Source organism: Haemaphysalis longicornis, unplaced genomic scaffold, assembly GCF_048455015.1.
Source record: "Haemaphysalis longicornis isolate Haplotype H1 unplaced genomic scaffold, Haemaphysalis longicornis Haplotype H1 scaffold_8, whole genome shotgun sequence".
Lineage (NCBI taxonomy): Eukaryota > Metazoa > Arthropoda > Arachnida > Ixodida > Ixodidae > Haemaphysalis > Haemaphysalis longicornis.
In genome coordinates this window covers 44,445,889-44,469,820 of record NW_027526445.1, presented here as the reverse complement: position 1 = coordinate 44,469,820, position 23,932 = coordinate 44,445,889, and the positions used below count along the sequence as shown (strand labels likewise).

General features: G+C 46.4%; 1 protein-coding gene across 1 annotated transcript in view; it reads left to right on the top strand.

Moving 5' to 3' along the window:
* Positions 1–1,650: 1,650 nt before the first annotated feature.
* Positions 1,651–23,932, top strand: part of LOC144148161 (uncharacterized) — a 61,427-nt gene continuing 39,145 nt past the window's right edge. The window contains exons 1-5 of the mRNA XM_077679743.1: positions 1,651–1,768; positions 2,496–2,565; positions 15,316–15,374; positions 20,064–20,231; positions 20,755–20,913. Of these exons, the coding sequence (XP_077535869.1) occupies positions 2,522–2,565; positions 15,316–15,374; positions 20,064–20,231; positions 20,755–20,913 (430 nt within the window). The 5' untranslated portion in view covers positions 1,651–1,768; positions 2,496–2,521. The remainder of the gene's footprint in view (positions 1,769–2,495; positions 2,566–15,315; positions 15,375–20,063; positions 20,232–20,754; positions 20,914–23,932) is intronic.

Sequence of the window (23,932 nt, the reverse complement as noted above, 5' to 3'; positions counted from 1 at the left end):
CTAGGTCCGCATTTTTTTTTAAATATTTCCAATTCACCTACGTGACCCGGGGAAGTGAGGCCAAGTCCTGACCACCTCCCGGGCCCTGGCGGTCGCGGCGGCCCTCTTGGCCTCCTTCACCCCGAATAACTGATCCCGATGGACGAAAAAAAACGCATTCCTTCCTTCGTGCGGCCGCTGTTCTGATGGCGGCTAAAAGCAAAAACCCACGTGCGTTCGAGTTTTCGGCACAAATTAAAACTCCGCAGGTGATCAAAATTGATCCGGAGCCCTCTACTCCTGCTCGCCCAATGGCCTGCGTAGCGTCGGCCTGTTAAACCCCACTATTCGATGAAGCCTGTTTCGTTCATGCCTATTCCGTCGTGTAATTCTTTTAATTGTTTACCATTTACCATCTGTTCACCATTTCGTTAATAATGATTCTGCAGTAAGATTCTGCCGGGCCCCGAGAAATATCTGATTGCCCACATAGCCCTTCCTTAAGAAAGGAAAAGATATAGCGGAGAGTGATACCCTGCAGAGCAGCCTGCTAGCTAACATTGCCTAAAAGGTGCTTATCGTACGCGTGCTTTACGCTTTAGAAGAAAAGCTTCAGTAGATTTTAACTCGCTAATACATATACCAATTGATACATTTTTTTTCTTATAAGAGGCATACTTGCTCGCCATTGCTGAAACATCTCTTGAATTGACACAGATAATATTAGGTCCGCATTTTTTTTTTCAATTATTTCCAATTCACCTGGGCATAGTAATATGGTCTTTTGAAACGGTTCCTTCAATTTCCTACTTTTGACATAAAACACGCACAGATATTACATAAACTTTATATATACCCTTGCGAGCGCTGAGGTAGTTTTCTCGAAACTATCGTTCGCCAGTGCAATTAGTGAAAATGTTTCATTTTGATGTCATTTACCTCGCATTCAGGGAGCAGTACACATGCAAGCCCGCAAGTGTTCCGTATCACTGAGAGCCTCAACAAACACTATTGGATGTCGATGTCTAATTCTTTTGCGGCGCGAAGTATTTCAAGTGTGAACCATAATGTATTCTGAAAAGTTTCTCGCATTTAAACCCTGAAGATCCCGCTTACTAGCAAGAAAAGTCACATTTTCAAGTTCACTAGACTGCAATTAGCGCTTTGTCTGTAAATCTTCCTGAATGTTGCGAAACCTCACACCGTTTATCAACAGAGTTCCGGTGCTTCATGCAGCCCCATTTCCTTTCGCTCATAACATTCGGGGCAACGCCAATCACGTGACTGGGCCCTCGGGCACTTCAAGGCGCGCTGTTTACAACCGCAAGGCCATGTCTCCGCACACGTGCCGTAATCGGCAAACCTCCCAACTCGCCCTTTACTGGAAACTGGTTTGGCAAGGACGCGGGGTGCCGAAGACTCTTCTCCGGCGGCGTGCAAGCGCGCTTTCACGGGAAAAACGCGGCGGCATTGCCTGTGTGCGCGTAAGACTTGCGACGAAACCAGTGTGTTGGCGCTGGATTGTGCCGCGTTGAGCCGATGTCTACTGAGGCGATACTTGATCGAGCCCACCAGGACCGTCGGCTGACAAGGCGACCTGTTAAGCGTCCCGTGCGTTTTTCGTGCTCTATTCTTCGGTTCACGTCTCCAGTGCTATAATTTGTGTGCAGTGCGACGCAGCGTGTCCGTGTTACGCCGTTTCTCAAGAGGTGCATAATTAAAAAAAACCGTAAGGTGAGAGTGCCGTGGGCCAGAACTCAAGGAAAAGATTTCAAGTTCATCGACTTCCGTGAAGTATTTTTTTTTATTGTGTGGGTTCCACGTTATTTGCTAACGGGATCCTATCACGGCTTCATCGAAACTGGACGCGCGCTTGCTTCCCCCGTTGTGGAAAGGCGCTACTGTCGCTGATCCTGTCTGGCCACATGCTATTCTTCCGCTCCTGAAGTGAGTGCTTTGTTAAGAAAAAATAGCGCTAAGTCTGAATCTCCAGAATAAGAGAGAAAAACAAATGCACGTCTGACAACTGAAGCGCTGTGAGTAGCGCATTTCTATCTCTATCATACATTGTGTGTCTACCGTTTTACGCTACTTGTTGAGACCATCTATGCACCAACTGAGCCAACGGCACACATACTGAAGTAATTGGTTAGGCAGAAAACGACAGGAGCCACGATTTGAATCCAATCGTCTGCCAGCACCGCATAGGAGCAATCGTTCTTTACCCTCGCCTACTATACAGTGCATCTCAAACAAGCGTTAGTTACTACAGCCATGAGCTAGAATTCGCAATCACGGAAAGTTTTCTTTTTTTACGGGGAAGGTGTTCGCCACACGACGTAGCAACGAAAGTGGCGGTGTGCAAGCAGTGCTGCCCCGAAAAGCGCCGTGCCCTCTTCGGTATAATGGCCACAGCTAACGCAAAAACGGAGAGTTTAAAGTACAATGTTTGTTTTAATGTTGGCACTACAATTTGTGGTCGCTGACTTGTATTCCGTGCTTTTATTTCTTCTCAGAGTTGAAACTGGGTGCAACGTTCATCATGCGAAGTTTGCTGGTGTCAGCGTGGGTTCTTCACATATTAACGTGAGTAAAAGTTTAGGTTTTTTTAAGGAACACTAAAGTGAGTTTGTCGAACTCCTGTTCTTGTCTGTATACCACGTACCGGCTAAAAAACATTATTTATTGCCGTTTGTCAAGCCCAATGGCCGTATTTTTTATAACGGCAACAGGTATAAAAAATATTTGCGACGTTTTCACCGGCCGGCATAATAAATATGGGACGTGTGATGGGGTGATGCCAAATTTTAACTTTCTTGTATGCGAGCATGCGGTGGTTGTAACCATTATTTTTTTTCTTTCGGGAAGAAAATTATTATGTCGCCAACAAGCCTATGTGCCGGTTTTTGTTATAGTTCCTAACATCAGTTCTGCTTGAATTCCCCTTACGTTATGATTGCTGCCTCATTCCCGAAATCTCAGACTCAGCATACCGTTCTTCTGCTTTGTTGTCGGCTACAGAACGGATTAAATGAGCCTGCCCGCACCGCTTTGGGATAACAAGTGTCGTATACCGTTCACTATGAACGCCCGCCGGAACACCCGAGACGCTCAACTGCGAGGAGTCGGGCCCGTACCTTCCGAACTTGTCCGGCTTTTCTGGGTAATACCCGCCATGTTGGAGGTACGATCATACCAGAACAACATTAGGGCAAAAAAGGAAACAACTAAATTCGCCTGTGATTCGAATACGTAGGAGATGCACCTAGCATAGTGGTTGCTGCAGCTACCGGAGTAGACACGTCCCATGTAGACAATATGTAGACACGCACCTCCGTAACCTTTGGGAGGCTTACACCAGCATAGAGAAGCGCTGGCGGAAACATAAACACCCACGCAACCTTCGGCTCAAACTACAAACCCTCGGTAGAAAGATAGAAGCACACGCACTCACCTTAGCCGGGAACCAATGGAATAACATTTGCGACGAAATGCGAGGCCAGCTCTCCACTAAGAAAGTTTGGCACATCCTCGGTGCCTATTCGGTCCGCGCTCTACTAAGACCCAATCTCAGAACCAAACCACTCAACTGATAGCGGACGACACTAAACTCTCACCCACTGCCGTATGCGACAGCTTCCGCTCCATTTACATCCCACCGCCGTCACCACACCCTGTTGGTTCCCCACAATACACTGGCAACCCCAATCAACAGCTCGATGCCCCTATGAGCTTTGCAGAGCTACATGCAGCGATCCAAGCCCTGAAATGTAACACCGCGCCAGGACATGACAACATCACAAACGCCCCCTTACGACACCTAGATGAGGAGGCCCTCGAACACCTTGTGCAACTCTTTAACCAACACTGGCTTAACAACGCCCTCCCCTCCACTTGCAAACACTCCAACATCAACCTCATCCCAACCACCCTCTTCCCTCCATACACACCCTTCGCCCTATCTCCCTCACCTCCTGCCTTAGTAAACTTCTCGAACAAGTCCTGCAGAATCGTAATAATGCACACTTTGAACACACTCAAGCCTACCTCCCTATAGCATGATCGGCTTTTGACCCAACCTATCCACTCAAGACGCTCTTATACAGTACCATTATGATTTCCACCAACACCCCCCACAACAAGACCACACCTGTATTCTCTCACTAGACCTTCCAAAAGCCTTTGAAAATGTCTCACATCATAGCATCCTCCAGTTAGTTTCATCCGAAAACTTAGGCCTACACTTCTATCACTATATCATAAATTTCCTACACAACGTACTGCTACCATCCTCTTCGGCCATGTCCAGTCTGTTCTTTTCCACATGCCAGACCGCGGAACGCCACATTTATTTATTTATTTATTTATTATACCCTCAAGGCCCGAAGGCATTACAGAGGGGAGTGGGTAATACAGAAATACGGTGAGTGAAATTAGAGGCAATATAAAGCACAAAACATTCCCTAATTATACAATGTTAGCTAGGTAACAAAGCAAATAAGTACAGTAAACAGTAATTACAGGCAGGTAAGTACAAAAACATTCCTAGTATACAATGTTAGCTAAGGTGTTTTTGAACAATACCGGATTTTGTATACAGGTACTGGAGTCGGGAAGGTGGTTCCAGTCTGTGGCTGTCCGGGGGAAAAATGACTGTGAGAAAGCGTTAGTCCGTGCATGGGGTATCCTGACTTTATTTGAGTGATCTAAACGAGCAGAAATGTAATGAGGCGCTTCAACGAATTCACTGCGTAGTTCGGGGTGATAGAATATTTTATGGAAAAGACGCAGACGAAGAACTTTACGACGAGACGTTAGAGATGGTAGGTTAAGCCTCAATTTCATGTGTGTGACACTGGAGGTACGGTTATAATCGGATAGTATGTAACGGGCCGCGTTATTCTGAACTAATTCTACTTTTTGAGTCAGGTTAGCTTGGCTTGAATTCCAGAGTGATGCCGCATATTCAAGCTTCGGCCGAACCAGCGTCTTGTAAAGTAGTAGTTTTAGTGAAGAAGGTGCTCTTGAAAAATTACGCCGAAGGTATCCTAATGCCCGGTAAGTGTTGTTGACGACATAATCCGTGTGAATGTTCCATGTAAGATCAGCTGAAAGGTGAACACCTAGGTATTTGTAACATGACACATTTTCTAGAAGGGAGTTATTAATAGAGTACGAAGGTAGCTCTTGAGGAGTTCGGGACCCACGCATGTACTTGCACTGGTTAGTGTTTAGCTCCATGCACCAGATTTTACACCAAGATGTTACAGCGTTTAGATCTGCTTGTAATGTTTTGACGTCGTTGTCAGAGATTATTTGTCGATAAATTACACAATCATCGGCGAACAAATTAATGTGTGAAGAAACGCAGAACGGTAAATCGTTAATATAAATTAGGAAAAGAAGAGGACCCAATACCGAGCCCTGGGCAACACCTCAGTGAACGCCGCTGGGCTCGGAGTCATAATTGTTAGCTGAAACGAACTGGGAGTGGTTAGCAAGGAAAACTTCTAGCCATGTTAGTAGCTTGTCATCTAGGTTAAGCGAGCGCAGTTTATGTAAGAGTAATTTGTGAGAAACTTTATCGAAAGCTTTAGAAAAGTTTAAAAAAATACAATCAGAAACGGAGTACTTGTCGAGACTGAGGTTAAGCTTATGTGTAAAGGATATTAGCTGTGTTTCACATGAATAGGTCTTTCGAAAGCCATGCTGCGATTTAGAGAAAAATGAATTTGACTCCAGGAATTTACTGAGATTCGAAAAGAGAATGTGCTCAAGGATTTTACATTGAATGCTGGTTAGTGAAATGAGCCTGTAATTGAGAGGGGAATGTTTGTTACCGGACTTATATAGGGGGACCACCTTCCCGATTTTGAATTGAGCAGGAAGGACACTTTCGTCGAGGGTTTGCTGGAAAATTTTTGTTAGTATAATTGAGGAGTAGGTACATGTGTTAGTTAAAAATTTTGGGCATATTTCGTCACAACCTGGAGCAGAGGAAAGTTTCAGAGATTTTATAAATTTCTCTACGCCACCCACATCGATAGTGATAGGTGCCATTACAACATAGTCATAGTAGGGGGTGGCAGGTAAGGGAGGATTAGTGTTTTGGCAGAAGTTGCTTATAAATGCGGCATTAAGAGCGGCTGCGCATTTATGAGGAGGGATAGCTGTTCCATCCGTGTTGATTAGTGTTATGTGGTCGCTACGACTCGGATTGATAGTACGCCAAAACTTTTTTGTGTCCGTTGTTAATAGGCGTGGCAATGTGCTTTGTAGGAAGCTAATCTTGGCGTTCTTTAGTGCTGCTACATAAGCGTCATGCGCAGCCTTATAGGAAGACCAGCGCGCGGGGATGAAGATTGCTTCACTGATTTGTGGAGGCGCTTCTTTTTGTTAGACAACCTTTTTAAATGAACGTTGTACCATGTCGCTTTTTGATTAGATTGAATAGTATAAGTAGGAATGAATTTTTTTGTTAGCTCATTCACCTTTGCTGCAAACAAATCCCAGTTCTCTTGGACGCTTCGTTTATCAAAATTCATCAAAAATGTTTCAAGAAAACCGCCTAAATGGTTATTGATAGCTTCAAAGTTAGCTTTCTTGTAGTTACGTATAACTTTGGTTGATTTTGTCGTATTTGGACGTGACATGTCAATAAAGAACGATAATAAAGAATGGTCGGTCAAACCGGGTAGGTAACTAATTGATAATAATAAGTCCGGCGTAGAGGTTTATACGAGGTCAAGAATGTTTGCAGTGGTCTGAGTAGTTCTGCTTAATTGCTTGACAACTTGGGTGAATGAGAACGTTGTGCAAAAGTCTACAAATTCCTGGGCAAGCGAAGTGAAGGGAATAATAGTGGGGGAATCTGTATGCCAGGTTATGTTGAGAAAACTAAAATCACCGAGCAAAAATATGGGGAGATTCGGGTAACGGGTTCGAACAGAGTAATTAACATCATGTAGCTCGTTAACAAAAGTGGTACTGTGCGTTGGGGGGCGGTAACAGGCAGCTAAGACTACTTTCTGATAACCCAGTTCGACGACTGCCCAGACAGTCTCTAAGTCACTCTGTACATGTATGTATGATGAAGTTAAAAGTTTGGAAATGGCTAGCCTAACACCACCGCCTCGACCTTTTGGGCGATCACAGCGGTAGATTGAGTACTAATGAGCCGAGAGAAATGTTTCATTGTCGAAAATTTGCGATGTCAACCAAGTTTCTCTTAATACTAAGATGTCGGGGCTACAGGTGTCAATGGCGGATATGCCAATGATTCTCGTTTATTGCAGATACTGCGGATGTTACAAAACAAAACAGATATGTTGGATAGGTTATCTCCACTACCCCTCGCATCCCCCTAGGATGCCTCTCATGGAAAAGTGTTCACATTTTGCGTAGTTAGACGGGGTGCTGGCTGGGTAACGGTTACGTTGTCAGTGGCTGGGCTGTACGTGAACTGTTCTTTGTTGATCACTAGCGTTTTGTAGCGTAGTTGAAATGCGGGCTCACCCGGTTGGTTTTTTGCGTACGTAGCAAGCTTTTTACGGATCTGACGTGTGGCTAGACAAAAATTTTCGGAAACAGATACGTCCTTCTCTTTCAGCTTTTTACGGGCCCCGAGTATTTTATATTTTGTTTTAAAGCTAGCAAACTTGACAATAATGCGGCGACATTTGTCATTCGAAAACGTGCCAAGTCGATGGGCTCTTTCTATTGCACCACTTGGCAACGGATCAACCACACCTGCCAATGCATTAGGCGGTTTTGCCTCACATTCTTCCCACTTTTCACGCTTATCGGGAATGCCGTAAAATAAAAGGTTATTGCGTCGCGACCTGTCTTCAAGCTCGTCTACGCGAAGCTGCAGGGAATCAACTTGAGCTGTTAGTTTTCTTACTGATTCTTTGGTGGCAGTGTTGTCAAGATCTAGCGCTTTAGTTTTTACTTGTAAGGCATCGACCCGTTTCTGTACTTCGCGAAAGTTGTCCTCTATGTTTTTTTGCCCAGCTTTGATTGCCTTTATGTCAGCCGCGAGATCGGACTGACTGCTAGCGGACTGCACCGAACGCGCCTGGAGGTCTTTAAGTATAGTAAAGATTGCGGTTATTTGCTCGGATGGGTCGGTCGGCAGTGATTCAACATCGAGGGGGGCTACGGAACGAGTATTATACGGCCCAGGATTCAATTCTACGTCACCAGAGCGTATCAAGAGTAGCATCATAGAAATACAGTCACAAATACTTTCACAAAGCACTTCGGGGCACGGGAGAACAAGCAAGCAACGGTTGTCGCTTCTTTTAGCATATAACAAGAATTGCTTACGCACCTGAGAAATGCAAAAGCGTGGAGCGTCAAACATGCTGCCGGAACTGCTCCTGTGCCCACTGAAGAGACTGTCGTCCGGCCATCCCTCTAAGTCAGCAGGTGCCGTAGGTGTCGACGTCGATGACGCTGGCGCGCAGATGAATGTGCGCACCAGGCTAAGAGACCCGATGGAGACGTCGCAAAAGGATGGTTGTTGGAAATCTTCGTTCGGCGATAGCAGCTGCGTCGGTGGTCCATATCTTGCACATGATTCCGGCGAATAGAGCAGTAACAGCGGAACGATGAAGGCCTGCGAAATGCAAAAGCGTGGAGCGTCAAATATGCTGCCGGAACTGCTCCCGTGCCAACATAGAGCGGTCCTCTCGCCCACGCTCTTTAACTTCACCCTAATCCCACTTGCCCGCTCTCTCCTCACCACACCCTCACTACGCATCACACTGTACGCAGATGACATTGCCCTGTGGGTTCACTCTGGCTCCGACCGCACATTGAAACTACACTTCAACAAGACCTCAACCAAGTCTTAGATCACACCGAACCTTTGGCGCTCCAGTGCTCTCCAAAAAAATCATCTCTCCTAACTTTCACGCCCCCTCATAGCAAGCCCCCTCCAAACCCCCCATCAAACTTTTTATACACTATGACCCAATACCCCACACACACCAACTTAGAGTCTTAGGCCTCACACTAACACATACCAGATCACCCGCACTCATGCTCCAGCACGCAAAAAAATACGTTACCCAAACCACGCATCTCAATAGACGAATCACCAGCAAACACCACGTCGTCACGAAACAGGACCGACTCTGTCTCGTACACAGTGTTCTACTCAACCGTATCTTGTACCCCCTACCATACCTTAACCTTAGATCTACCCAACTCGACTCACTTGATGCCCTCCTCCGGAAGACGTATAGGCATGCACTCCTGCTTCCCCCGTACGTACCAACGCATCGCTTACTCGAGCTCGGCATACACAACACCATACGGGAGCGCCTAGACGGCCACCGCGTCTCCCAACTCACGCGCCTCGCGTGCTCCCGTACAGGGCACTGCATTCTCAACTCTATAAACGTACTACCACCCACCATCCCACTCCCCCTACCCATTCAACCTCACATTCGTAACAGCATCCGTATTCGCCAAATTCCTCGCCAAATGCACCCAACTTTCCATGCAGCCAGCCGACTGGCACGAGCCAACGCCCACTATAAACTATACCCACCATCACCATGCACACTACACACTCATGCCACCCCCTACCCTCACAAACCTGCACAGTGGGTAGCTGTTGTTGGCCATCACACATCCCCAAACGGCACCGCGGCTACCATGCTAACTAGCAACACAACCACGGTGGAGGAGGCAGCCATTGCCCTCGCGCTCACCCAGCGCCCCACCCCCGAATCCGTCCTCTGTGACTGTCAGCAGGCAATCCGCAATTTTATTCGCGGTAACATCTCTCCGATTGCATTGAAAATTCTCTTTAAAAATCCTCCATCCGACATCGTGACCCTGCTGTAGACACCAGCCCACACAGGCGTAGGCATGAATGAAGTGGTGCACATACGTGCTCGCGAACTAATTCGGCACGTCGCCATTTTCACTACGCCTACGTGCGATGCCCCTGCAGGCAAGCCAACCTCCCTCCTGCAATAAAGCGATATTGCCCTGCACTACCGCTTCCCCACCGGCGATACCCACCCCTGCACCCACACCTATCTCCGGAGGCAGGACACATGCTGCGCATCCTACAAACGCACATCTTCCCACACAGAACACAATTGATACACAGTCATCCACACCTCTTTACTGACCCTACCTATCCAGCCTGCGGGGCAGTTGACACTCACTACCATTCCCTCTGCGAATGCTCCGCAAACCCGTCCCCCCGTTCCCTCCCCTCCCATATGTTGCGTGACACGGGGGAGTCAGGCCCAGTCCTGACCACCTCCCGGGCCCTGGCGGTCGCGGCGGCCCTGTGGGCCTCATTCACCCTGAATAACTGATCCCGATGGACGAAAAAAAACGTATTCCTTCCTTCGTTCGGCCGCTGTTCTGATGGAGGCTAAAAGCGAAAACCCACGTGCGTTGGAGTTTTCGGCACAAATTACAACTCCGCAGGCGATGAAAATTGATCCGGAGCCCTCTACTCCTGCTCGCCCAATGGCCTGCGTAGCGTCGGCGTGTTAAACCCCACTATTCGATGAAGCCTGTTTCGTTCATGCCTATTCCGTCATGTAATTCTTTTACTTGTTTACCATTTACCATTTGTTTACCATTTCGTAATAATGATCCTGCAGTAAGCTTCCGCCGGGCCCCGAGAAGTATCTGATTGCCTACATAGCCCTTCCTTAAGAAAGGAAAAGCAATAGCGGAGAGTGATACCCTGCAGAGCAGCCTGCTAGCTCACATTGCCTAAAAGGTGCTTATCGTAGGCGTGCTTTACGCTTTACAAGTTTTAACTGGCTAATACATATACCAAGTTTTGTAACTTGTACTCCGCCATAACTGACATTAAATTTTGAACAAGCCCACCAATGGGACACGTATAGGCCGGTTATTACTCCACTGCAGCTAAGCCAGCGAGGTGTCGGAACACCACTAAAGAGCTTCATACGCGCAAGTGGGGTAATTTATTGCCTTCCTAGATTTTTACAAACTTTAAAAACAAATTTCACAAGCTATGTGCACAACTGTACGCCCTGGAAACAAAAAAAACTAAAATAAATTCAACAGGGAACAAATCTTTCCGAGGCTTAGTTGTAATTTCGTGGTTGACTTCTGACAACCCGACAACGGTTCGCTGAGCCTCAAACTCTGCGTGTAAAGTGAATCTATAACTCTGTGCGTCTTAGGAAGCCTTATACAAATTCGCCAATGGGGGTAAAGTAAGAATAACCGTAGTTTCGAATCAATTTCTCTACTGAATACATTGGCGCGAACACACCCAAATTGCCCTAAAATGGCCTACACCATCTAACCGTTTATTTCCGCAAGTAATCTAACAATGTTTACAAATCACTTCCGTGTCCCTTTAGTACCTTGTTTACCGGCTTTACAAATTGCAAAACATGTATACAATGCTTCCGCCATGTTCCTATAGGCCTGCAACAAACCCTCCGCCGCATAGAAATATATTTGCGATGTATCCAAACCTAATCTTGCGATGATTATTTTCGTAGTAAAGTTGCCTTACGCTTATGGATCAATTCGGTTTTTATAAAAACCGATAAAAACAATGTCTTCTACGTTTCTCCCTGTTATGACAGTAATTTTTATTTTCAGTACCGAATACGGGCTTGACTTAACTAGAAAAAATTATGTAACTTCCAAGCATGATGCCGTCATGTTCCCAAGTCATAGAACTCATACGCTCTCAGAAACAATGATTGGTGAGAATTATTGAATAAAATTGTCAGCAACAGTTTATTCGGTTGTAGGTGATTACGCCTGAAATTACATGAGCTGGGAATTACGGTGGTGATTGCTACAAGTACAGTATCGCCAGCTGCCAATCCCCGGTTTGAAGGTGTCGCTCCAAGGCGAAAGAAACTCCACGGCGAAACAACAGTCAAACTAATTTCAGCACGAACTTCCAGAAACTGCGCGAGATATGAAGAAAAACCGACGAAACAGCGGTTGCACACCGGCCTAGTTAACGTGGGGTTCGTAGGAGGTCAAAAGCATTTGTTTCTGCGATTGGCTGCCGCGAAAGATAAAGGGTTTAGGCTTATAGTTGTGCTTGTATGATTGCTTAATAATTTTACCGATGGAACGATAACTTGTTGTTAACTCGCTGAAATATCGTTCTCTCTGAACTGTACTTTGATTTCATGCAAAGTTTATTTCGTGTTACATAGTCTATCTTTTTTTGTATTTGTACAGTGCCGTTATCTAGGAAATTTATGTTGGTGCGGCACATAACGCTCATATAGGCTACTTTTGCTTCTTAGTGCTGTTGATTGTGTGCCGGAGTTTGTTGTAACGTACGGCGTATTTTCCCTTTCTGTTAGTGCAATGCATTGTAATTGTCTGATTGCCAGGAACCTCCCGCCCCCCTTGATGGTAATGCCTGAATGGCACTGTGGGTAGAAGGGTAAAAAACATTTGTTTTAGGTTATACATAATACTTCACTGGGCTGCCAAAGGTTAGCAGTAAAACTAAATATAGCTTATTAGAAGCTAAGAGGCAGGCGTGAAACAGCGTAGTAGGAAAGCAGCCAGTTCCAGTATCATTTTGCCAATAAACAGAAATAAAAAATAAGACCGTAACGTAAATACGATTCAGTAACGTAAATACGAATATCTAAGTATCGGCACATTATCGCCTTCAGAAAACGTAGGCGATTAGCCGTGGTGCTCGTGTTTTTGTGTTCGTTCCGCTTCTATAGAGCTTTTCACTTCCATTTTCGACAGCGTAGAGTACGGTTCAGGACTCGACAAGCGTCCGGACATTTGTTGATTGCATGACGTAATTCATCTAAAGTGTAGTAACGCGTGAAAAATGTCCGCCCTCCATGCTCGTATTCGGCCCACTTTCAATTGCAGGAATGTAGCAAAGCAGTATATATCTGCTTTAAGAATATGGTGTCCCTGCCAGCCTGTTTGTGTTATTTGATAATATTATTGGCTATACTCCTCCGGATAATAATGACAATAGCCGTCCTCTCCATTAACCTGATATCGATGATTATATGTTGCGTTGACTGAGTGATGTACTAAAGCATAAAGACAGTTACCGAGGTAGCTTGGGTTCTGGTGCAACGGCACCAGTAGGCGTTGTCCCGTATCAGATTGTTTGACACGTAGACTTACCGAAAGCGTTCTTGGGAACGCGCTCTATTCCTTTTGTTACAAGCTCCGGCCAGCGGGGTTTGTTGGAGCAGGGTGAGGTGGATTGCTTTCGAGAAAACGCACGCTTTGAAAGGCAACGCCGACGTAGTCCTAGCATTTACGGATTTCGCGTACTGTGGATACGTCGTTTCGATTGCTTATGCCCTTCCCATCAAGGACAAATTTCAGATCAGTAACGAGAAGTACGCTATCTGTAGCTGCCACGTTTTTAGCCCTGCAGACTGATAGGTTTTCTCCCGATTATTATATGATTGGAAACCAAGAAATAACTACAAACAACTGCTAATTCCAATAAGTCCTTGCCCACACCGTGTGCATACGCACGTAGTGCGCATACAGTGGCTCGGTTTTTGTCACATCTGTCGTTCTCCGATACTCACTAATTACGGCACAAAAAGTAGTATTACCACAGAACGCTGGAAGAACTCTCTCACAGTCTTGCACTAATACGTGGCACCCTGTTTGCTTGCAGTTTGCGGCCATTCCAATTTAAAAATAATGACTAACGTGCATTTCTGCTATTCGTTTTGTAAACTACGTGTTTTTACTTTGTTTGGATAGTTCAAGCAGTTAAAAAAATGCGGTTTCTGCAGCATTTGGAATAAAAAAAGCCGTGACGTCATCTCTTTTTCAAAAAAAAAACGCCCTGGCTCAGCAGTAAACAAAACCTAGAATAAGGTTTTTGTTGTATATTTTTGCTGGTGATTTTTTACCTTAAGCACCTTTCCTGTTGCTGGACGCACGTACTTCGTGCCCAACACGCGATGCCCAACTTCCCTTGATAGGGCAATTACCATGCTGAGTTGAACGAGAAGGGCGCTGTACGCTCCTGTCATACTGATTCTCATGTGCCCCAAATAGGAAAACAGACCCCGCTGCAGCTCCTCATCTTCTTGTCTGAAATTTCAACCAAACTTGCTATATACCCAACTTTCTTATCCAGTGCTTTTGAAAACACTCGTCGTGTGGAGCGCACCACACTGTAAGAACACACTGTGGTTCAACTGGCACAATCAAGCTTAAAGAGCCACTTGACACAAGTGAAACAATTTGCTTAGTACGAAACGGAAACCCCCTTCAAAAGGACATGAGTCCCATCACACTGCCAACTGCTGAAGAAATAAAACTTTCAATCCCCTCCCTACCTACCCGCACCCCTCACAAACCTAGTGCCTTGCTTTGATCAAAAAATGGGTTACAGCTAAAAAAACGTACTTGCCGTTCCAATACTCGCTATAACCGTTTGGAATAATCAAGCATGGGTGCACTGTAAGCGATAAATTACCGCTCTGTATTTAGCAACCTTCTATCCCTACGGCGAGGAAACGTGAGTGCGAAGCGGGTTGTTTTGTTGGGCAGGAGGACTCGCAGACTCTGCCGAGAAGAATGAGGTGATTCGGCGTGAGACGTAGACACTACAAACTATATTAATGGCGTTCAATACTTACTTGATATACCGATTCACTCATTAATAAACCAACCTAAAGGAATCAGTCGCAAGAAAAGAAAACGGCAAAGCCCTATTCAACGGGCGCACTTGCAAGGTCAATGCCAGTGAGCTGGCGTGGTGCCCTTGTTGTTGACGCGGCCGCAGCCGATAGATGAAATGGCACTTTCCCAGTGCGTTCGATGGTTAAAGAAGAGGGCTACGTTGAGGACGCTGCAGAGATGCCGTCAGTCCTTCAGGCCAGGAGAAAGATGTGGGTAGGCCTTGAGGTTCCCGGAGCTTTGTCGTCACGCAGAGAACTCGCCGACTGCCTCGTTCCTCCTGCATCCGTTGTAGCAACGTCTTTTCTTACCATCGCCTCCACTACGTTTTCCTTCTTCCACGTACTCTTCACGGACCACGGCACACGCACTTCATCTTCTGTTCTATTGGCCGACAGCTGGCTCCGTGAAAAGCAAATTCTCACACCGGTATTAAGTCAAAACAACGTTTAATTTAAGGAACTCTTCCATAGTCGCATAATCACACCTTTGTCCAATTGACTACAAACGCGAGCTATAGATGCACTGTGAATTGCCATGGGACCCTAAAAGGGCGGATGCTTATAATTATGTGCTAGTAATTTCCGACGGCTTAGAAATATTTAGATTTTTTTCAAAGTTATCTCATGAACGCGAATTTCTATGTTTTTTCGCCAGGTTCCAATACGTGCTGTCAAGCAAACTCAATGTTCTTCGACGACACAAACGTTTTGCAGGTAAGCAGAAAACCATCTACTTAGTGTGTTCAAAGTTCTTGCCCATAATTCTTCACTGAAGCCGAATAATGATGCGCTATCTCACCACTGAGCACGTCGAACCATACCTTGTCTCGAACATCACAGAATATGTCGAGTGATCCAACACCTATAGTAAACAAGAAAATCATTGTAAAAAACCACTGTAAGGCTCAATACATTGTCCATGAAAGGAAACGTGTCAGTTTTATTGCATTTGGCGCCTCGAAAACGCTAATTATTGTGAACTTCAGGGCAACAAAAACACACTTCACATTTGGAAACACGTAGCCGGTATAAAAAGCTCCGTTAAAAGGGGGGAATAATGGTTTCATTTCATAACGCACTCTCCCGTGTATATGTTTCTGCTTTTTAAGGCTTTTACTCTCATTTCAGCAACACAGCTAAATCGAGCAGTACCTCAGGCTACTTTGCATTTAAAAATGTTGAAGAAAAGGCCTGCTCAAAGTGGAATGCAACTGACTGCTTTCACGAAATAAAATCGCGTAAAGGTGCAATATCCCTCTTAGTAGAAGCGTTAGGGAGATTTTTACAGCCACGAACTGTTACTGGCGGTTTCCTAAAGAGTAGACTTGCCATAAAGGTGCCTCCAGTCAACTCCTGGAGAGATTTCAGCACGGCAGGGAAGGACTATTGTGTATCCTATAGGGTGTCATGATAATCATTAGAAAGAATTGAAGAAATTTGCTTATATCTCTATTTCTTATTGGGAACAATGTTTTTTCAATGACCACTCACTCTTTTGCTACTATTTTGTGCTGTCTTGGGCTATTGCCTTCACACCAATCCTGTTTCTTCACTTCTACTGTCAAATTTCGTGTGAGTTATGAGTCTTCTCCAGACCCATGTTTGTTTCCTCTTTTTCCTCGATTGGGATCACGTGCAGTGATGTTGACTTAGTGATACGTACTTTCGAAGCTCAAATTGGGTGCCACCCATCGTCTCTCTTGCATTACTTCAACGAGAAGTTTTTTTCTTTCTATCACTCAATTAAGCGGACTGGCCAACGTGAAAGAATGCGCGAACAACAGACAAGAACGTTCCAAGAGACCGGAACGAATGCAGACAGGAACGTTCCAAACGACTGAAACTTTCGGAATGGCTGATACATGTTCTCGTTCTACCGCTTAATAGAAACCTCATGAATATTTTAAGAAAAATGTAAATTCGTAACTGAGATAACCAGTGTTTTTTTACCTCCCAGTACTTGTTGAATTAGCTTTAATGGCAGCAAAGGAAAACTTACGCTTTAATAAAAACCGGGGTTCATGAAAGGCCAGATAATTTTTAACAAAACTATTTGGCTACTGCTTCTCCAAACACAGCAGAACAAATCATGCAGAAAAAAGCACGCGCTGTGCCAAAAACGACACGTAAGAATAGCGAGCGCGGGAAATTCGATTTGAAATGAACAAACCTCCGTTGCCAACCTCAATAGAGAACCGAGAGTTTAAGGGAAGATGACAGGTAGTTACATGGCAGGGGTAGCAGAAGACTAATCCTAATTGGAAAATTTTTCAGCAAACCGTGCAGAGATGCAGTCAGTATTTCTCATTGCAGCTCGTTAAAATGTACTTGTGGTCTTTGCTTTTCATTACAGCCCAAGAAATATTTAATAGGCGATTCCGCTGTCTACCTCGGACACGCATTTGGGTCGGCACTAAAAAACCCCATTTTTTAAACTCTTAAAACGGCTTGGTAATTCCTGAGATTTAGATGGAGCGTGAACATTTACATATTAACATTCCAAACTCCTTGAGCGAAATTAGAGGCAAACACCGTAATGCCACGTGAAGAAGCACCCTTAGGAAACTCAGAGTTTCAGTCTTGAAGCAAAACAAGGTGCGACTGGCTGAGCACTCGCTGTGCTACCACTTCGTGTTATATACAACTGCCCAGGGCAGTCGTATAGACGGCGTAGCATCTTCTCGCGTGTACGCCTCGAGATTCGCGATCGCTGCGCCGCCTGCCGCCGCTTCTCCGCGGCGTTTGCGGGATTAGCGCTGCGCGACTGATAGGCGGTCATGCAGTGTTTTGGTTCCCTTTCGCTTCTCTTTGCCTTTCCGCGCACTAAACAACTTGTTAAGGTGACGTCTGTAAGCTAACTGCACGTTTAGGACGCTTAAAAAAACAGCTGCGTCTTGGTAGAGCGCTCGAACGCCAGTAAGAGCTACCCGGGGAGGCGGTTCTGCGCGCTTCTTGGCCGCTCTTGCGGGCGTCGACGACGGCAGCAGCATATCACCGCTGTCACCTTCGAACACGTCAGCACAAGTGAATTCTATTTATTGTCACCTCGTTTAGACTTGATATTGGCACTGTAAGAGCTAGGTTGGTTCGTTTTGCAGCGCAGACAACACATGCGGCTTTGCTTCGAATATGTACGTCGTAGAAAAATATGTTTCGGGGATGTGATAACCCAATAGCGTACAAAAACCCGCGCCTTTTATGGGAATATAAACCACGCGAAAATGTTAAGTACACTCAAAGGCTATGTCATTGTCAGATATGTACCCACTCATGCCTTATCATGCATTGTCAGATATGTGCCCACTCATGCCTTATGCATGAACCAAGATATATGTTAATGAAACCACGGGAAAATGAATGGTCTGCAAGTCAGGAATAAATAGAATAGTCGTACGGGAATAAAAAAAAACCGAGTCCAGCTTCTGAAATGCTAAAGACGTGTGTTTGAGCGAGGTAGTATTCACCAGACCAACTAGATGCAAAATGCACTGATATTTCGCTAGACATGGGGCGGGGGGGGGGGGGGGGAGGAGGACGCTCAACTGTCGTTGTTTACAAATGCGGAGCGAAATCAACGAATGAACGTTTTATTAATCACACACACAAGCTGCGTGTTCACTTTTCGTTTGTTTTTTGCCTTCAACGAACGGCTGATCATTCGGCGGACGCATTTTTTTGAAGAATACAGAGTAAGCAGTTCACAAGAAATACGAGGTGTCGTTGAAGGAGTTGATTGATTGATTGCAGGGTTTAACGCGCCGACGCAACGGAGACGATGAGGCACGCCGTAGTGGAGGGCTCCGGATTAATTTTGACCACCTGGAGATCCTTAAGGTGCGCCGAAATCTCGTACACACGGGCTCGTTGGAAGAGTGTCGTATCTGATAAGGGTATCTGATTTCGGTTTATGCTAGATTCTGCAGTCTCCCTGTGTCATAGGACGATGTTTCGAAGAAGGGTTTGGTCGCGGACGCGGATTACTCTATAAGCCCATCTTCGCGCTTCTCGTGGAGGATAAATGTAAGAGATGAATCTTATAGCGAGCGCTCACCTCGGGACAAGACGACCCAGCATTAAATTTGTCGCCGTGTGCTGACTCCGGAGTGTACTTTTGCATTATCCATCGTACTTCTTTGGTACAATGTTTGCGAAATTTATGCCGCATTGGCTTGTTCAGGGTACTGACCAATATCTGATATGTGATACTGTGATATTGGCAGGCGTAACTTGCGTGCTGTCAGGTATGAGTGCTCCGCTGGATATTATAGTGCACAAAGTCGAATTACATCATAGTGTGTATGGCCGCAACATGACCATCGGAGGAAACACTGCTTACTGCCACTAAATTTCAGGGCAGCGGAATTGCAATCAGCTGCATGCAAATGCTGGCTTTGGGACGCCGGCCTGTGACACACGCCCGGCGCTCATATAGATCTTTCTAAGATCGCGTCAGAAACGTTTATACTCTCGTGAACACACCAGGCTTGCAAACAGAGTGCCTGCTCCACGTTATTCGGTATTTCGAACGCGGACAAATGGTAAATCGCTGTCTTGAACGAGCCCCAAAAGCAACGGCGACAGGGGGGAGCGGGCCAGGGACTCCCGCGCCTGCTTTCGAAACGGGCCGCTAGGGGGATTTCAGTGGCGCCCCTACAGGCCGCGCTCGAGGCGTATAGTAAACTTCAGTAATAGGACCATTTCTTAAGCCGTGTCCTCGGATGAAATTACATAGGCAACATATCAGTGACCAGACATGCACACACAAACAAATTCGACGGAGTGTATGTGCTTGTAGAATGTACACTGAATTTTAAGGCACTGTTGGTAACATTGTTATGATTCCGGAGCGCCATCGGTGTCTTAAGTTTTTGACAGCGGCCTTTACCCGGTTGCGGAAAACCGGTAATTCCATTCAGCGATTCATTATCGTGCCAAACATTTCTAGGTTATCCGAAAAATCTATCGTAGTAGCTTTACCTTCGTTGACCATTTGCGGTGATAGTAACCGCGCCCATATTTCTATCTTAAGAAGTTACTTCCAAACGTTGTTTTACAATTTTATTAGCAGTTGGTTATTTTAATGACTGAACTTGTCTAAGAATTCATTTGTTTAGTATACGTTGCCATCTAGAACGATTTATAGAGGCAGTAAACTAGTTATGAAATAGCATACTTGAAAACTACGAACCCTAAAACCCCTTCCTAGCCAGTGTGTCACGTAGCACGTGTTTCAGAACGAAAGCACCACCATTCCTCGGATGAAAATGCTGTCAATAAGAGAAGTCTATTGATAATGCTTCAGGATGAACTTCACTATGCCAGAACTCCTGAACTTTGAACATCCCGCGTCATAGACAATGTACTGTTCTTTACAGTTCCCGTTTCTTTCTCGTTCACTTGCAGCGTGCGTTCCGGCCGCCACCGAGGTTCCTCAGCACTTGGAGCACAATTATGCATGGCTATACAGCGACCCCCATTCAGTGTACAGTTTCTTCCTCACGCACTCCCCGATAAGCGGAGTTCTCCATCCAGAACCTCTTTTTGAAGTCAAGGAGCGCCTTCTTAAAAGTGGTTCGTAATGACTATCTTACTAAGTTCTAGTTGTGTCTGTCTGACTGGTTCTTTCCTATATATTATTGGGTAGGTGGGACGATTGGCATTGACCTCTTTGTCTGACGTCCATTACTCGGCATGTCTTTAGTATGATTCCAGCGCTGTTGCCGGGTGAACACTTGGGGAATGCAACTTGAAAGTTTTTAACCTAACGGAATTTTATAGTCTGAAGGCTGTTCACATCGCGAAGTCTAACGGTGAAGTGTGTCTAGTTCAATAAGGCCCGAAAGGCAGCAAAAATAATTGTCAAGCTTTTTAGTCTCGGTTACTTCATTTTAAAACCGTCAGCATAACGTTATTTGGGAAAATTGTTTGGCGTGCATCGACTAACGCCAGCAACATCTATGTTATACAGCAATTTGATAATCATAAGAGTGTATCACTCGTAATCCTTCAACATTGAGACCGTTTCCTGCAATACTAATGTGGCACAAGGTGAGATGCTCAAATGCCGGTTGTTCGTCATGTCTTTTGTACGCAGGCGTGGAACGTGTACTGGTCAAGGGCACAAATCTCCTACCCAACGAGACTCTCTTGGTGCAGTCTTCCAGCAGCGTAGTTCACGTTGTAGCCAACTACGAGTTCAACGTTACCTACGTGACCTGCTTAGGAGTAGCCCCACATGACCGGAAAATCGGGGGTGCGTATGCATTACCGACACACGCTCGAAACGCGAGTCGCCCAGTGGGCTACAATGTCTCAATGAATCGAAATCTTTGCCACTACAAAAGCGGGTTGCCCAGTGCCATAACTATCGCAAAGGGCCAGCTACAAAGACAAGGGGCTACACGGTTTCACACTCTCTAAACCGACATTCAGAGCCTGCTGCAGACGCGTATCGCTATCCCTCAAAGGGAAGGGGTAGCTTCAGTAGAACCGGCATGCATTACAACGACGACCGTGGCACCATGCGTTTGGCTCCTCGGAAACTGTTAGGCATGCCTATGTGACGTAGGGTGAGACGAGGGTATACAAATTGCCGCAGCTTCACTAGTGGAACAAGGCTGAAAAAAAGCAAAGATAGCCGCGGATCTCCCTTTCTCAAAGACCCGGCCGTTGAACCTCACATAGATGACCGAATTTGTCGCTGGAAGTTCGCATTGATTATTTTTCTGCAGGCTTATACACCTCTCAAAATGTGGGCCAAATTAGCGTACCCTAGAACCGGCGGTGACCAGTTTTGCGAATTCGACGTCTGTGGCACGAGCTTGTCGGTGCTACACACTTCAGGCCCGAATGCACATGAGCTGGCGAAGTGAAGAGTTAACGAGGGATAACAACTCGTTGCGCAGAGTGTTCTGAAAAGTCGAGTTGGGCGATGCCGCAAACACATCACTATGCGCACACTAACATGCTTTCGGGATTATCTTTTGGATTTTTGGTGAGCTGCTCACGTGGCGCAAGCCGACGCGCAAGCCTTGACGACACCGGGCGCTAGACACGGGGGCACGCTCAAGTGCGCTCGATATGTTTATGGTATGTTTTAGACAAACGTAGATGTACCAAGCTCAGGCATCAAGAGCTCTGCTATTAAAAGAGCGCATGCACACTACAGGCACCCATAGTCGCGACAGCCACTGGTCCTAATTGGTGCATTACCCCTCGTCAGCCGAGCTTCAACGACATATGCCTTAAACGACGTCGGCCAACTGTGCAAATTGTCAGCGGTAACGAATACTGATCAAGTGGCCTCGAAATTATATCGCCTGCACTAGAAAGTAGAAGCGCAGCTTTAGGGTATCTGTGTGTTAGCGATTCCTGAATCATTCACCTAACTTGAGAGTAAAGGCTCTAGATATGCAGCAACAGTGTAATACGCGTACAAGGGAGTTACCGGGGCGCTCATTCAATGTTGTGTCGCACGACAACGAGAAGTTAAGAACGTAATTGTAACCAAATTGTAACAAATATATTGCAACAATTTAATTGCAATTAAATTGTTACAAATTTAATTGCAAGTGGATTGGACACAATCCTTCATGTTCTATCCTGGTGAGGCGGATACCCCAATGGCCTGATGGCCTGTCGCATCTGTTCATTATCCTCACTACAATATATATATATATATATATATATATATCTATATATATATATATATATATATATATATATATATATATATATATATATATATATATATATATTTTAGTGTGAAGAGGTGACAGTGGTCAAAAGCTCTATGCTATCTCCTACCCTATCGAGGAGATTGGCCGTCGTGCAATAACGGCAAGGAAGATGAAGCACCGGTGAACTGGACAGGCATCATCTTCAGCGTGGACCGCGAGAAGAGCGCGTGAGAGCCAGCCGTGTGCCCCGCTTGCTTTGGACTGCCTTCTCTGAGCATCCTGCCGCATTTCCTTCCGCAATAAACCCATCTTACAGTTTGGTGGAGTGTGCGGGTTCTCCGCCTCAGCTCACCCCGTGTACCCTCAAGCCTGGAGCTCCGAAGTCGCACCCTGCCATCTCCCACTGAGTCAGCCATGCCTGGTGATGCCCAACACAGCGCGTCACCTTCCCCGCCGGCTATCATCTGCTCCGGCGCGATCCGCCAGCGTGACCCACCGCAGTTCAATGGCGCGGACGACCAGGACGTCGAGGACTGGCTTTCTTGTTTTGAGCGAGTAAGCGCGTACAATCGATGGGACGACGTCACGAAGCTCAGTAACGCGGGTTTCTCCTTGAGGGGGGTGGCCGAACAGTGGTTTCTGAACCACCCAGCTGATAGGGCAACGTGGCCCGCATTTACAACGAACATCACTGGCGTATTCGGTCGCCCAGCTGTGCGCAAGCTTCTCGCGGAGCAGCGCTTAAGAGAGCGGGCTCAACAGGCCGGTGAGACCTTCACCTGCTACATTGAGGATGTAGTAGATCTCTGCCGCCGCGTGAACCCGTCGATGCCTGAGCCCGACATGGTCAAGCACATCCTTAAAGGCATAGACGAGGACGCGTTCCAGATGCTGCTGGCGAAAAACCCCCAAAACGTAAGCGAAGTCGTAAGCTTGTGCCAAAGTTACGACGAGTTGCGCAGGCAGCGCAATTTGACTCGTCGCCGACTGCCACAGCGTGACGATCCGCTCTGTGCACTGGAAGTTGACGAAAACCCGTCCCTGCTGCGCCGCATTAAAGATCTGATTCGGGAGGAGGTCGCCAGGCAGATCTCGCTCTTGCCTTGTTTATCGCTGCAGCCGTCGCCGATACAAGATCCTGCCCAGTCGTCGCCACTCCATCAGATGATTCGAGAGCAAGTCGCAGCAGCTATCCCAGCTGCTCCCGAGCCCTTACCTGTTGCGGCGCCACTTTGCTACGCTGAAGTTGCGGCACGGTCCCCGACTAACGCTTATGTGCCTCGCCGCCGCCCACAGCCGCCGCCGCATCTTACTCAGGTTCGACCGCCGCCGCTCCACACCAACACCTGGCGAACGCCTGATAACCGGCCGATATGTTTCTCCTGTGGAATTCCTGACCACGTCGCACGTCATTGCCGCCGTGAGGTTCCGCCGCCAGGAGACTCTTACCGACGGCCGGCCTACGCTGATAACTCGTACGTTGCTCGCCGCCCTTACAACGACGCCCATGCCGAGCCGCCCTACTCACCGCCTTCTCGTGACGACCTCTCTTCCGGTACCCGCCGGTCGTTCTCCCCTCGACGTCGTTCCATC